This window comes from Apteryx rowi, unplaced genomic scaffold (assembly GCF_003343035.1).
Source record: "Apteryx rowi isolate R43461 unplaced genomic scaffold, aptRow1 scaffold_657, whole genome shotgun sequence".
Taxonomy (NCBI): Eukaryota; Metazoa; Chordata; class Aves; order Apterygiformes; family Apterygidae; genus Apteryx; species Apteryx rowi.
The window spans coordinates 200848-216042 of record NW_020450935.1 but is presented as its reverse complement, the minus strand read 5'-3'; the positions used below and the strand labels follow the sequence as shown (position 1 = coordinate 216042).

Sequence of the window (15195 nt, the reverse complement as noted above, 5' to 3'; positions counted from 1 at the left end):
CGCCGCCGGCATCGTAAACACGGCAGGGCCGCTCGGGACGCGCGCGGTGGGCGGGCTGCGACCATAGAGTCTCCCCGGAGGCCTCGCCTAGAAATCCCCACCATAGAGTTCCTGCAGCATAGAGCTGCGGAGGCCCGGCCTAGAGCGCCCACTCTTGGCACCGCCCTCCGGCCGCCGGGGGCGGCCGCGCACCATAGAGCTGCATGGGCAGAGCGGCTGCGCGGGAGGGAAGCGGCGCCGCTAGGCCCGGGCACGGCCCCGGGGCAGGCCCGGAGGGGCCCTGCCGCCCCCCGCGGCGCCGTACCGGGCCCGGAGGCTCCGCTGCCTTCATTTGTGCGGCGGGGAGGMGGGAGAGGGGAGCGGGCGGACAGAGCCAGGCGTAAAACAAAGCGCCGAGCGGTGCAAACGCGCAGCGGGCGGCGTTAACCACCCGCGTTAAGGCGGCGGAGCAAAGCAGAAATTCTGCTTTAATTAAAATGGCTGCGCCCTGGCCCCATCGTTCTGTTTTTCCTTTTACCGAAGACGCATTTCAGGCACTGCAGAGTAACAGCTTTAGACTAAACAAAGGTCAAACAGGCAAAGACAGTAGTGAGGATCTGGGCTACAGTTTTGGGGGGAAAACATTTTTTTTTGGTCCTATTTAGAAGTTAACGAAAATTGGAAAGAGCAGTACAGTAAGGTAACAACCCCTTTTCACAGTGATTCTTTTTTAAATTTCCTTACTGTAAGGAAATTTAGTCTTCTTTATCTAATCAAGTTTACGTTTCCTTTATAATCACCAATATCAGAAAAATAATAGAATTGTAGAAAATAATGTCTTACTGACAAACATACAACCATTAATAGGTACACACAGACAATAGATTATAATCTTAATATTATAATCTAATTACAGCCTCACTGGTACTAAATATATCTTAACATGTATGAATACTTAAATCTTCATTAAAGCTCCATGGTTAGTTTTTGACAGCGGAGGTTATCCGGTGTTAGATAACAAACACCACGGAAATTTATCTCATCACCTCACTCGACTGCCTTACCAGAAAGTTTCAGCACTCCAGAAGACAACTCAACTCTTGTTGGATTTTGCACAGATTTGAGTTTTGAAATAACAAAATCTTTCATGGAATTCCAGTTCACAATAAAACATACCAATCCTGAACCGTAACCAGAAATTAAATAAAGAATATTTAATACTACAGTAAAATCTTAGATAGAGGTAGGTCGTGCTCCAAACTTTATCTAGGTCATCCTCAATGAATGAACTCAGTTATAACTCTAATTTTGAAAGCTATAACGGCCTACTGCTGCAGGTACAAGACAACTTTATATCCAACCATGAAAGTGGAGGCTCTTCACCAATTCAGGTCTCATACGTTTTTATACACAAGTGATGTGACATACCTGCAAAAATACAAGTTCTACCTTTCACCAGAATAAATGCTTACTAATGTTTGCTTCGTTAAAAAAAATCCTTCAGGGAAACAGCAGACGAAGAACTAAAGCAAGCAATCAAGCATCAATATTTATTAACACAAGACAAAGGAAACACAATCAATGCGTTAATGGAACACTGTCCAGCCAGATGTTAAATTTAAAAACGTATATCTAATCTAATTTCAAATAAATAAAAACTTTATACATAATTACATAATGTTGTAGTCTGAATTTGACAGTGGTAAATAGGTTGACAGAAATTAAAGAAAAATTGCATTTAGGGCTTAAATTTATCTTAACCACCTTATTTTCAGGACAGTTAGTATGACACATCTTAATTACATTTATTTGAATGAGAAATGCAGTGCAAATGTTAACAAAACAGGACTTTAAATTACCTGAACCCACAAATTTTGCTTAGGGAATATTCAGAAACAATAAGACATACAAAATCTTTTAGTTCAAAGTGGTAAATATTCCTAGTTGTTAAGTTTCATTGCAGCTGTTAGCTTGGAGTGAGATGGATGAGAATAGGAAATAATTTGTCTTCTGCAACTGGATAAGTTGCAAAGTCAAACTGGCATGGAGAGCTGAACATCAGTCTGAAAGAGTCTGCTTTGCTGGACTCAACGCTGGATTCAGCAGTTACGGAAAAGAATCCAACTCTGAGCAGGAACATACAACCTCAGAACTTTCAGTGGCCCTGCCAAATCTCTGAAGTTAAATGTCACCGTTCGTGCACATATGGAATGTTTTCCCTATCATACCAAGCAACTGCCTTAAAGTGAATCGGTCACGTATCCTGACAGCCCTCCCAAGACAACCAAATAATCGTTTATCAGTTTGGAAGAACAAACTGTCCCCAACCTCAAAGAGGCTAGCAATGAATAATACTTAGCACTTAGTGCTGTACAGTTAGTTACCTCACAGGGATGTTGTAAGGATTAGAAAATATCCTCATCTACAGATGAGGAAACTGAAGGAGTGAAATGACCCATTGAAGGCCTTGTGGCAAGTCATTAGCAGAGCTGGAGTTAAGAATCAGGATTTCCAGATTCACAGCTCCATACTTCCTGGACACGGACAAAAAACAAAACATGGACAAAAGCATTCGATAAAATCAAAACTGGCCAGCTTCTATACATCACTTACTGGCAACCAAGAGCAGAATGTTATGTCATTAGAAAGGGAGGACTGTAAATTACAATTCTCCAACAGAGAAATGTAATATGCCAGAAAAAAATTAAGATCACAAACTAAGCTTAGAAGACAAAAAAACCCCAAACCATAACAAAATATTGATTTCTAGCCATACAAAAAAAACAAGAAAAACATGGAGTATGCTGTTCAAAAATGCCATTTTGGAAAGTCAGTCTGCCACATATTAGGTATCTTTGATCAAATTAATATAAGCATTTATTTTATTTCTGAAAAATGGCAAGTAAAAAAGACAATCCTATAATTGTACTTAAAATCCATTTAAATGGACAAATACTTTAAATTGTTTCAACAATTTAGCTAAAAGCATTAATTTGAATAAGACAAAAGTTAAGACTCTTTCTGAAATGTGCAACAATGAAGTGAAGCTGAACTGAAGTTGTTTTGCTGTGCAAGAAAAAAAATCAAAAGAAAATGGTGTATAACAAAAAGGAGATTCTCTCTCTTTGCTGGCTGAAAAGGGAGATCAGGTTTTGTACACTCTACACCCTAAGGTACAGTACCAACTGTATTAGTCACAGTTACACCTGTCACTTTCCTCATTTTGTGGCCAATCTGTTAAAGCTTAATATTTTTAAGACCTCACACACAGGTATTTTAGGGCACATATACGAAACCAGATATTGTCCTACTGTTAACAGAACAACCATTTACACCTATGCAGCAGCATGATACCATGAAAATAGCACCTGCAATGTTGTCTTGTTACAGGGGTTGATACAGAAAAAGAAATCGTTCGGAAATATGCACTTGTAAACAGAAGTGTTTGCGATAACTTTAGACTTGCCATAACAACTGGCAGTTTCTAAACCTATTTCCCCCCCACAAAATACTCTTTAAAATACCATTCAGAACTTTCTATGAAAATTTTAATACTCCTGCCCTCAGTGAAGAACTAACAATGCCTCAGGAGTTTTTCAAGTACAAAACTGGGATTTGCTTACAGATACATCGGGTGCTGCTCTGATAACTGCCACAGGCTCTTCAGAGTTTATACTATAAACCTTTTAAAAACTGCCTACAAACTTTGAATGAGGTAATGTAGAACATTTTAGTAACAAGTTTATTTACACTATATACCATACTTGACTCAAAAAAACCTGTTGCAGTATCTGGTATCAGCTTTCATTGCTTCCAAAATCATATTTTCTTAACATCTTTAGGAATTTAATTGTTCTTAAAAGATTATTACGGATTAGAGCAAAGAAAGATATTTCTCAGTCAAAGCTGAAACATTATCTCTCCCTCAACCCAGTGTGCAGCAGCTTCTAACAGCGAGAGCTTGTACTTAGACTCTAAGGGTTCTGTTTCTCTCCATTAATAAATGTGAAAACCGACACAGTATTTTGAGTGCTGGGATCTTTCCTGAAGTCATTTAACCATGTATTTGCTAGAACTGCTCTGTCTCATTTTTGTGCCTCCTGCTATAAGGAAAAATTGCATTCAACCCAAAACCAAGAAATATATTTTTTCTAGTGGATGTTTCAAGGAAATCTGGGTTGTCTCCCAGCTATCATTAAAGCCCATCTGCAATATTTCTTCCTATACCTATGGGGCACATAAACTAATGACTGAATTGCACACAGTGAATTTAACTGTGTGCCAATCTACAGGATTTCCCCCCCCCCTTTAAATACAAGGTGTCATAAAGGGTGGAGGCAGAGGCTGTCACCCAGATGCACCAGTTTCAGTTACGCATTTTGGACTCGCACTGCAATTTCTACCAGATTCATGTTACCATTTAAACATTTCAGCCTCTTTTAGAAAGATGTGCCTTAAAAAAATAGGTTTCTACATGCTATGACACACTTCTGGCCAGCAATGAAAGACTACATACTGAATTAAGAAAACTTGTGCAAGATTTGTGCATCTCACATTAGTTGTCTAACCAAATGTAATTATGCTAAGGACCACAAAGTTACCGTCCTTAAAAATTTCTACCTTCAGCTGTCATCATTATCCAAGTCAATTTTCTATCTAAGTGAATTATGTATAATAATATTTACATATTTAAAATATAGGCAATTTTTTTTTAATTCAAGAAATATCTATATGAATAAGTAACTCTTAGATTCCGTAAGTTATTGATTTGGTCATGGCACAATTTTAAATAAGTTGTGTGATCCCATGGAACAAATAGCTACCGTACAGATGCAAAGTACATTATATAGTAGGGAACTGCAGAACTCTGATGACCCTCCTCTTAATAGTTTATTATCTTAACTAAATAAASCCTCCCCTTATAGAATCCTAGAACAGTATTAGATAAAAATACAAATATGTACAACAGATGAAAAAAGTAACACTACAGTAAAGGCCTTAGGAGTTTTGTAGCTCACACGTTTGTCAACTTTGCATTTTCTATAAAGCTAATATTTCAGTAAACTGTTACAAATGTTTTCCATTGTCTACCACATTTCCTTTTGTCCCTTGGTAATAAATGTGATCTTAATACCACAGGATGAGATGAAGGGAATATGGCAGCAATCTCAAACTTTATGTCAAGTATTAGTAATTTTCACCAGCTTCATGCTCTAGACACCCTTGTTACTTGGTGGTCCCGCAAAGTTTCTGAACATCTTTTGCCCCCCCATACACGTTACATGTTATAGGCTACATATATGGGGTCTAACTGATCAGCTAGAAAACTGTCACGGAGATGCATTCGTTGTTTCTCTCCTCTGGAATTGATAGGAATAACTCCTGGATCCACTACCACCACCACTCCCACGATTAGATAATGTTCTTCCAGGACCACGTTTGTAACTAGAGGAACTAAATCCAGGGCTTCCTGTTCACAGCCACAGAGCTCCACAACAACCACAAGCAAGTTGGTCCAAGTGAATACAGCACTAAAAAAAGAAAAAAAAAGAAAAAAGTTATTTTCACAGATAAAGATCCAAAGTTTATCTTTTCTCAAGCCTTAGATGGAGTTTACCACCTGCTTTGGGCTGCATTTCCAAGCGACCCAACTCTGAAAAGTCCCAGTTCCAGCATGCCATAGATCAAATCAAACATGTCAGTACTACTTAGTTTGACATACAAACTAAATGCTGCTTTTCCTCACTCAAGTATAAATGGTTCTTTACACAACAAAGCAGGAAATTGTAACTTCTATTTTGAATTAAAGCTCTTGAGAAAACATGCATAAATAAGAGTCAGTCAGCTCAATATTATCCTCGTATACAAATGGGTAGAGAGAGATACATAGAAAGGTCACAAGTTTTGCTGATGGTCATGAAAAAAGAATTCTGCCTTTGCCTTATCTTTTTCTATTAAATCCTGCATCCCTGCATAAACATTTCTATATTCCAGCCAGGTTGGGATGAATTCATTTTTCACTGCTGTTTTACCATTCAGCAATGCTTCTGTGCGTTCGAGATACAGAGGTCTCTATATCAATTGGATGGTAACGCAGCCCTCGCAGTTCCAAAGTTTCATCCAGTGCCCCAACAACATACAGTGCATCATGACGCTCTGGAAAGGAGAAATGGAAAATAAAACGTATGCATACTATAAAACAGAAAATAGCAGACAATAAACATACTGTAGATAAAAACAAAGCATCTCTTGTATCCAGACACACAGATCGGGATTTGTTCACTGCACAGTATGGGAAAAAGCTCTTCCTCTTCATTTAAAAGATAAAACTAATTTCTACCATACCTCCACTGGCAGCTGTAAGCTCTGTTCGACGAACAAAACCAAGGTATCCGGTTCGAGCCCAAAGGGTCTGAGCAGCATCACCAAAGCTTAGACGAGTGTTGAAATGATCAGCTTGAAGGGTTTCATTATCGTAGATAGTATAGTAGCCACTGGCTGTGTGTGGACTATTTACCCAAATCTGTACAGGAAGTGGAAAACCAGTCAGATTCATGCACTATGAAAATGGAACATCTTGTGAGTATTAAAAGGAAGCAGAGAATAAACTATAATAGGAGGCTGTCTTTTTATTTGAGATTTTCTTGCCTCCCCCCACCCCCAAAATTGTGCATTTAACTCAAACCTCCAAACATCCTGCAGAATCTTAAAAACTGATCTTGCAGATTTAATAACTGTAAGCTGAGGACGAACTGAGTAAATGAACTATGGATTTTTATTACATGTGATTTCCAACAATTTATAATAATCTATCAACACAGAGCAAATATACTGGCGAGTAATCACAATAAGGAGAGCAAATGCAAATGAGATTCTTTGGAAGCCCGTTATGCAAGACTTAGAATGGGAAGAGCCTTCCTTTTTAGCAGGCTTTCTCTTTCTTTAAACTTGACACTAAAATAACACCCCCAAATTCTGAACATTCCAGCAATAATTCAACTTATAATGGTATACAAGCATTACCACTCACAAACTGTCACCCAGCAACTTATGTAATCAAAAAGACAGAATATAGCTCAAGCAGCAGACAAAAGGAAAAGCTACCCAAATAGTAAAATGTGTACTTGCCTCCCCAAGATGAGAATCTCCAAGAGGCCCTTTTGTCTCAGGATTAACAATGACTACTTTGACTCCAGGTAAAATCTAAGGATTACAAGAAGGAATATTTAATCAAATTATGAGTTATCTTACAAGTAACTAAAATTCAAAAGTTGTTTGTTTACCTCCGGATTTTTATGGCATGATTGTCACCTGTGCAAGTTACAAACATGCATAAAACAAACCAGAGCATGTACACTGAAATACTGTAACAGTAAGAAACTATTAAACTACTTAAAATCCACATAAGCAAGGCATTCTAGGCTCATAAATACTGGTACATCACGATTTTGAAGAATTCCATGTTAAAAATCAGCCAAAACTACAGGAAGACATCTTTTTGTTAATGTATTTAAAGAAGGGAGTAAGGACAGCTGTAAACCCCAAATGCATGCATATTTCAAAGATACAGCAGACACTAATTTGAGTATTTTGATATGGTTAATTACTACAAAAACAGGATCAATCCTCCAAATTGTTTTAGCAAAGCATGCTCTAAAAATCAACAGATACTTTATCATAAATCAAATCAACCTTCCAGAGCACTGTAACCAACAATCACCTCATCCCATCCCATGCCATGCCACAGCACTGCTATAACACAGCTGCCTTTCCCAACCACACATCTACAGCCCTATGAAGGGCAGAAGGAGAGGTGCATGCTCAGATGCTCAGTGTGCCCTGCTGCTAGGGAATAGCATGAAATTACCTTCCCAGATTCTGAAAGTAGCAGGCTTTGTGGAGCTCCCCTTTCCACTAAGCGTACTCTGAAGGTAAAGAAAACATTGTCAGGAAAAGCAATGAGCTGAAATCTACTGGGGAGGGGTGACAGCTCAGTACCATTACAATGTTTTAGGTAGATAAGTCATTAACAAGTTTAATTAAACTTACTGTACCTGTCATGTCTCAAGGATTTCAGATCTACATACACCGTGGTGGGATCAGGCCCAGATGTTCCCTAAGGAGTTAACATTAAAGAAATATTTTATGTATTTTATTAATTTACTCAAGCCAGGGTAACCTCTGCCTGAGCTCATAAGCATTTCCAGGGGCTTCATACTGACAGCAGAATTCATATTCACATTTCCCCACCTTTGCAGTTGCACTGAGGGAACAGACACAGGCTATTACTCTCTATGTTGAGTGTAACACCAGTGTGGGATGCATCCTGAGAGGGGGCTGCTATACGTAAACAGCCCAAGCGCTCATCGCCATCAGCCCTGGGGCAACGAGGATCATTGTTTATATGGAAATAAACAGTTCCCTAATGCCATGTTTCAGTTGTTCTGAGCGCCTGTGATGTAATCTGGCAGTTGACAACAAGAGAAGCTGCTTAAATCTTGTGCCAGCTGTCTCCGCAGAGCAGACACCGGGCTAAGCTAATGACACGGAAGCATGTGCAGATTAGGAAGTTTGCCGATCCAGAATACAATAGAACCTGGAATCTAATGCCCCTGACAACACACGCACCAGTAAGCACTCACATTACCTGTAAACAGATAGCAACGTTGACTCTTGATCCGAAGGTGGTGCTTACAGCCCGAGATGACAAGCCAATGTCTTTGAAGAGTTTTGAGAAGGAATGAGTCAGAGAAACTCGTGGCCGTTCCTCTGCAACTACCACACAAGTCCGGACACAAGAGAGATTAATTCCACGTGCCTGGAGAAGAGCGTGCAGACACAAGTGAGTGCAGAGGACTGAATCTGTTGATTACCTCTTTTACACTGCACTGAGATCTACCCCCTTACAAGTGACATTTGCTTTCCATCCTTTGAATCTGAAAGAAATTACTCTTAAAAAATGCAGGACACCCTGTCTTTGTGTTCATGTTCTATTTCCTCTTTTGAGCTTCTGTTTGTAACTGTGTCTGACCAGAGCCTAGGAATAGTTAGACCAATGGAATCATCAATACTGCTTCTTCCTCTGTGCCAGAGGATGCAGCACCTTGCAGCTAAGATTACATCTCTTATTACCTATTTGCATACATGGAAACCAAACCAAGCCAGAATAACGTCATTTGCTAGGATCACACTGAGTCTTCCACAAAACTGCGACCAGAAACCAGTATTATCTCCTCTTACTTCTACACATGACCAGGAATGAACTGAACAGCACTAGCCAGCTGTTCAAATCTGTTATCATTACTCCGTTTAACTGGAGACACACCACAAAGCAGACACTTCTGTGCCAAAGCAGACACAGAACGAGACCGATCCTTAACTTTGTAGATGAAATACACAACTTATTTCAGTAAAATCCATGCAAAAAGCCACCTCAAGCCTCTTATGTAGCTAATTTCTCTTGCCTCTTCTCCTAGGAGGAAACACCTTTATTTAGCAGATTGCCTAACGTGTGCTTTACATCATGGGCTGGTCTGAGCCTTCACTGCAGACTGTTATATAAGCAATTTTCTGCATAGCATTCTGCTGCTGGCATCATCTCTTTAGGGTTTGCCCAGCAGTCTCTGACACTCACTGGCAACACCACCAAGGAAGTGCTGCCTACACTGCAACATACTTCACTCTGTTTTAATCCCTTTAATTTCCTTTAGCTGCAACATTTTTTGTTGCTTTTGCTTTTTGAGCAAGCTGTGGGTCAGGGACTTGTGTGCCATCAAAACTTCTGTATTTAACAACCATATCACTTTGCTTTAGTACAACAGTTTAATTACTTTATGTAATGTAAGATTCAGGAAGCATTTCTTACCTTTAACATTTCAACTTGGTTTCCAAGTCCCTTTGTACACAGTTCCATGACTGAATAGGAACAGAAAGTGTCCCTTATTTTATACTGGCTGACAGTAGATAACCAGAGGAAAAGATTGGATTCCAGCTCCATAGGAGGAATTAAGATTGACTGGTGACCAGAATACACACTGTGAAAAACATCAAAGAACAGAACATTTTTGTGTTGCATATAGTTATCTTTAAATTAGTATTTACTGTATTTTCATGTTAGATTCCAGCTAGATCAAAAGGAGGCTGTGGGACTCTGTGTCTGAAGAAAACTGGTAACAGCTCCAATAGCCATCTTTGTATCTGTAGTAAATGTTGTTACTAATTTATTGTACCAGAATAATAATCTGCACACACACGCAGTCAGAGTGAAGGAAGAGAACTGGCTTAACCATACGGTTTACAGAAAGAAAACTCCCCTACTGCAACATATAATCAAGGAAGAAAGACAAGAAAAACATTCSGGAGCCAGTAATATTTGGCAGCACAAATATGCATGATCAAGACAGGATAATATTTTGCTAATCTACAGGAAAAGGGAACATTATTTTCAGCTTAAAGGCAAATCCTCCACTTAACGGTAAATTAGTCATTTTGGTAGTGTCAACATATCTGTCTGTAATTACACCAGATAAGGACACTGATTGATATTTCCTATTTAAAACCAGCCAAAAACTAATCGTTACCTTTTTCCCTAGAAAGTCATACCTGCAAAGGCACCAGAGCACAAAACCAAGTCCACAATAGGGGTCAAGACAAATTGCAATCTGCCGAGAGGAGTACAGCTCACACTGAAGTTTAATTGCCCTGCAAAGACCACTCACTGCAGCATGGGACATCTGCAGCAGAAGAGACAGAGAAACTGTGTTGAAATTCAAGGACATGAAAACAGGAATTCACCAAGACGGGTAGATAAGAATAAATATGGGTTTGTCTTGATAGCACTACTCCATATACTAAGTTTTTTGTTCCCTTATCCTTATAGCAGATATAGAGCGCTGCAGAACCCCCTGAGCCTTTGTAAAGGAGAAAGAGTCATATCAATAGCTATGGCTTAAAAACTTTAGGTCCACTTGTTAGGGATCTCAGACTCCCAACACAGACAACCATTAAGCGTAGTCTGAGGCTTTCATTTTTCAGCTTTATTTCTTCTCCTCTGTCAACTGCATTCCTACCCAGCTCTCTGCGGGGGGGAAAGCAAAAGCTCACAGTTATGCTGCTCACATCACTCACTGTTCCCCTAATAGGCAACTCTCCAGTGAGATGCAGCAGAAAAATTCCTGATGCCACTGTAGAGCCCTGTCTTCCTACATGGCAGGACTAGTTCTTCGGCATGAAGTCAGACTGCATTGTCTATAGCTAATCCATAGCTTTATTGGAAGAAAACCATGCTCTTTATTCAAACTACAAGAGCCAGCTTTGGTGGTGGTAGAGGCAAGAGATGGGTCAAAATACAAGCCAAAGACACGACACCAAAACCCCCGTCTTCTAATACCATTTTACTGTACCTTTACTCCTGTAAGCATGCCTGTTGTGGAAACGCTAAAATCTAGATATGCCAACATTTCAGGCGTAGGTGGTTTATAGACTTGAGACAGTCGCTTCCTGGGCAAGTCATCTGTGCAAGAAAGGAGCAAACACAGTTAGTTAATGGCTAATGAACTGGTACTTGAAAGGAGAACAAAACTTTCAAAAAGGCTGAGATGGATCATAAAGCTTTCTAGTAACTCTTTCCAAAAGAGAGACTAACACATGAGAAGGCCTTTGCCAAAGTTCTCATGTAGAAAATTATTCATTCTCAGAAAAAACAGAGAAAAGACTTCTTCCTCCTGTGTGTGTGAACTGAACTTTAAAATACATAATTTTACTTTCATTTTTTCAGTCTCCAGGGACACAGGATGGGCATGACCAGGTATTCTGAGGCACAATCAACACAAAAGCATAGCCTGCTTTTTATACAATCCATGTTATTCAGTCCCTCCCTGTTACCAGACTGGGAGTCCGGGCATATTAACCGTTACATGAAAACTTATCATAAGGAGATTATAGCTGCCTGGAACATGGTTTTTCACTAGAATTACACTCCGTAGAAGACTCAACAAATGCAGAAGAGATGAGAACAAACAAGATCAGGCCTGGCTTATGTCTTGGATGTTTCTTCTAAATATGCAAGCATTTCTTAAGAGCCACGCAGTTAGCATCTGAAATGGGGGACATCGTTCTCTCCCTTTGGAAGCCGATGGTAATCCCAACACAGGACTTCAAAAAGTCTTTTAGTCCATGGACCGCACCTGTGTCAATGATGGTTGGCCAAGTTTTCACATCTACAGCAGCAGCTGCCTCTCTGGATTTCAGCAGTCTCATTAAGGTCTGGGTTGTGAGAATACAGGCAGCTTTGCTGACCTAAAAAGATAAACACTTCCTCAAAAAAAGAAAAAAAGACAAAAAAGACAAAAGCATGTCGCATGGGCACTGTACTTGCAAGGTCTGATATCCAGAGAGTATATTTACCACCTGTAGCCAACTTCCCCCAGCAGACTTGCATTAGTTCCTTTGGCTTTTCCAACAATCCAGCTCTCCACTCTTCCTTCACTAAAACCCCAGATGCAGACTAAAATGCAAGTAACCATGGCAGGATCTTCAGAGTAGATATGTATATGCAGCTTCTTCCCCATGGTCACAACGGGTAGACAGCTTTTAGTGATTACTGGACTTGGAGAATAACTAATGGCAGGATCTGCACTTGCCCAATAATTACTTAAAGGAGTGTCAATGTGAGGTTTTAGGCAGTAATATCACAATGTTAATTTACCTTGGAAACCACCTGTTTCATAATTCACCTTGCCACATAAGAAGGAAAGGCAGTTCTCCCTCGCATTTTTATGAATGAAAACACTGTCCTTCAGTTATAAGATATGCTTCAATCACCACTGTCACGTAAACAGCATGGAATTTGAACAACTGTGTTAATCGCTCAAGTCTGAGAGGCTGAAGCGATAGTGCTCCAGCCATGCTCTCGGCTACGGCCCCGTTACTCACTTCCACGATCATTCGCACAGTGGGCAGAGTAGCAGTGAGGCTCTGAGCATGAGGTGGTCTCACGGTCACAGGGATGCAGCCAGCATACAAACAGCCATAGAACGCGGTGATTAGCTCAATGCCTGCAAGGACACGATAGGCTGTAGTGTAGGACACTGGTGGGTGGACACCCTGGTGACACCAGCCTTTCCCCAAGTACTTTCACTCCAAGCATCGGTTACAGCTTTCATTAGAAGAAGGTACACAGACTAGGCACTCCCACAGCACAGATGTGCAACATAAGCAGTCCAAACACTGAGGGCAGCACGACAAGGCAGCTAAGCCTGAGACAGGGGACTGGGAAAGCAGACTGACCACACAGAACCATCTCGCAGGGAAAGAATATCCCAGGTGTCAGATGACTCAAAAGTAAGTCAGGACAAAACACGATGGTCTGGCGGTGGAAGGAGAACCACACACCAGCAAGCACCCCTCACTAGCAGCGAGTGTTCTACCCACCCCAAGTGATAAAAGCTGTGGCCTGTAGCGCACAGCAGGCAGACTGCAGCTCCCACTGCTCCCAACCTACTGCTGCAGAGCAGGCAACTAACAGTCTCAAAGGAAGTGCCCACTGTCTGCACAGCTATAGGTGATGGCACCAGCCTCTACCACAAGCCACCCTGCCATTTCCTACAGCAAACTAAACGCTTTCCCTGGATGAAGAACTGCCAACTGGCGGGGTGACTCCAGCCAAACAAGAGCTGGATAGAGACCAGGAGCCAAGGAGTCTCTGGTGGAGTGACTAATGCATTTCTCCAGTAGAACCAGTGTGGTCACAAGTTGCTAATAATCTTGCAGTGAACATACAATACCAGAGGATCTTTGATAACCACAAAACTTTTTAAAGGTTTTATTCTAAACATAAGGACACAGCAAATTCTCTAGAGCTCAGAGCATCTATCCAGGAGTGGGAARTTACAAATCAGCTCTTCCAAAAACTCTACAGTCAAAGTGCAAGTCCTGATACGGTGACAGCAAGACATCAGGACTGCCCTCCTTGGAGTCAAAACTTGATCAGTGAGTTATGTAGCCCCTAAGGCATCACCATTTCAGTGAAACGTGCTTACCAGGAGGATAGAGAAGCACCACATTGTCTCCTGCGTTGAGATGTCCTTTGTCATACAGAATTGATGCAATTCGCTCAGCTTTTTTGTGCAGCTGAAGGCAGGTGGCTGTACACACAGTGGTTCCCTTGAAAGGAAACAAAAATGTTCTAAACAAAGCCTGGCTTAACACATGTGGCAGTGAAATGGCTGCTGCTAAACCCCCCCCCCAACAACAACAACCACCACCTTAGTAACCAGTGTCAGTCTATACCTACTAGCTGTCTATACCTACAGGCTTCTAGCATTCAGTGAGCCATCTATCCACCACACACATCACAGACAGGAACAGTTAGATCTGTTCTAGAAAATTCTACCTACTAGGGAGTCAGTTCAGCTCTTCTTGCACCAGAACCTTGCCACAGTATACTCAACATGGATACATACCTAAATGATACAGGAACTAATGGGACCTACAAACCGGCACAGTTTTAAAGCGAGGCATGGAACCACTCTAGTCATTCAAATGAAAGGGACACGCAGGTTCAAAGATTCAAGTTTAAATTCCAAATTCTTGGGCAAAACCCGATACAGAGTCTGAACAGAGGACACCGGAGCGGGCAAAAGATTTTAAACAGTCTCAAATTTGCGCTGAATGATATGCTGTAGACCTTCACAAAAACTCAACACTGACTGTACCTTGGCATTTAATAACAGGAAGAGTGGGTGGTCAGGAGTTGCTTGAGCTCTCCACTGTAACACCTCTGTCAGAAACTGGTGCTGAAATAAAGAGGCAGCAATTAAATACTAGTACTTCTACTTCAGAGGTGATACTTAAGTCTGTCACGCATTGCTGCCTCACATTCGGCTGTAGGGTAAATCCTCTTCCCATTCTCTAGCTGTAGCAAATACTGATTTACCTTTTTAACTAAATCATTGTCTTCTATTTGACCAAGATCTCTTCCAGAAGCTTGAGCAATACGCTTCCCAGCAACCAGGTTCCCTACCATCACAGAGGCAGGGCCAACACCTGTTGATAAAGAACAGCCACATGGAATCAGAACAAAGGATCATACGCACGTGCTAGGAATAGATTCTTTCAAAGTTATCTGCTAGATACTGCTGCAGTATAATGTTTAAAACAAGCAAAAGCTGCCAGGACTTCAGGCCCCATAGCGACTCATATATGACCAAAGGCAAG

The 15195-nt window shown here is 40.9% G+C and overlaps 1 protein-coding gene across 9 annotated transcripts in view; it reads right to left on the bottom strand.

Annotated features, from left to right (window-relative positions):
- Positions 1–1503: 1503 nt before the first annotated feature.
- Positions 1504–15195, bottom strand: part of DIP2B (disco interacting protein 2 homolog B) — a 71861-nt gene continuing 58169 nt past the window's right edge. For 6 of the 9 annotated variants that reach the window (XM_026084943.1, XM_026084944.1, XM_026084948.1 and 3 more), the window contains 15 exons: positions 14915–15024; positions 14694–14774; positions 14019–14142; positions 12913–13034; positions 12165–12276; positions 11382–11491; positions 10582–10712; positions 9845–10013; positions 8627–8797; positions 8034–8095; positions 7847–7904; positions 7108–7182; positions 6325–6502; positions 6012–6135; positions 1504–5510 (listed from right to left, as the gene is read on the bottom strand). In XM_026084943.1, the coding sequence (XP_025940728.1) occupies positions 5258–5510; positions 6012–6135; positions 6325–6502; positions 7108–7182; positions 7847–7904; positions 8034–8095; positions 8627–8797; positions 9845–10013; positions 10582–10712; positions 11382–11491; positions 12165–12276; positions 12913–13034; positions 14019–14142; positions 14694–14774; positions 14915–15024 (1880 nt within the window). In that variant the 3' untranslated portion in view covers positions 1504–5257. Of the gene's footprint in view, positions 5511–6011; positions 6136–6324; positions 6503–7107; positions 7183–7846; positions 7905–8033; positions 8096–8626; positions 8798–9844; positions 10014–10581; positions 10713–11381; positions 11492–12164; positions 12277–12912; positions 13035–14018; positions 14143–14693; positions 14775–14914; positions 15025–15195 lie in introns of those variants that run through there. The other 3 variants (XM_026084947.1, XR_003256511.1, XR_003256512.1) reach the window with 3 other exon arrangements.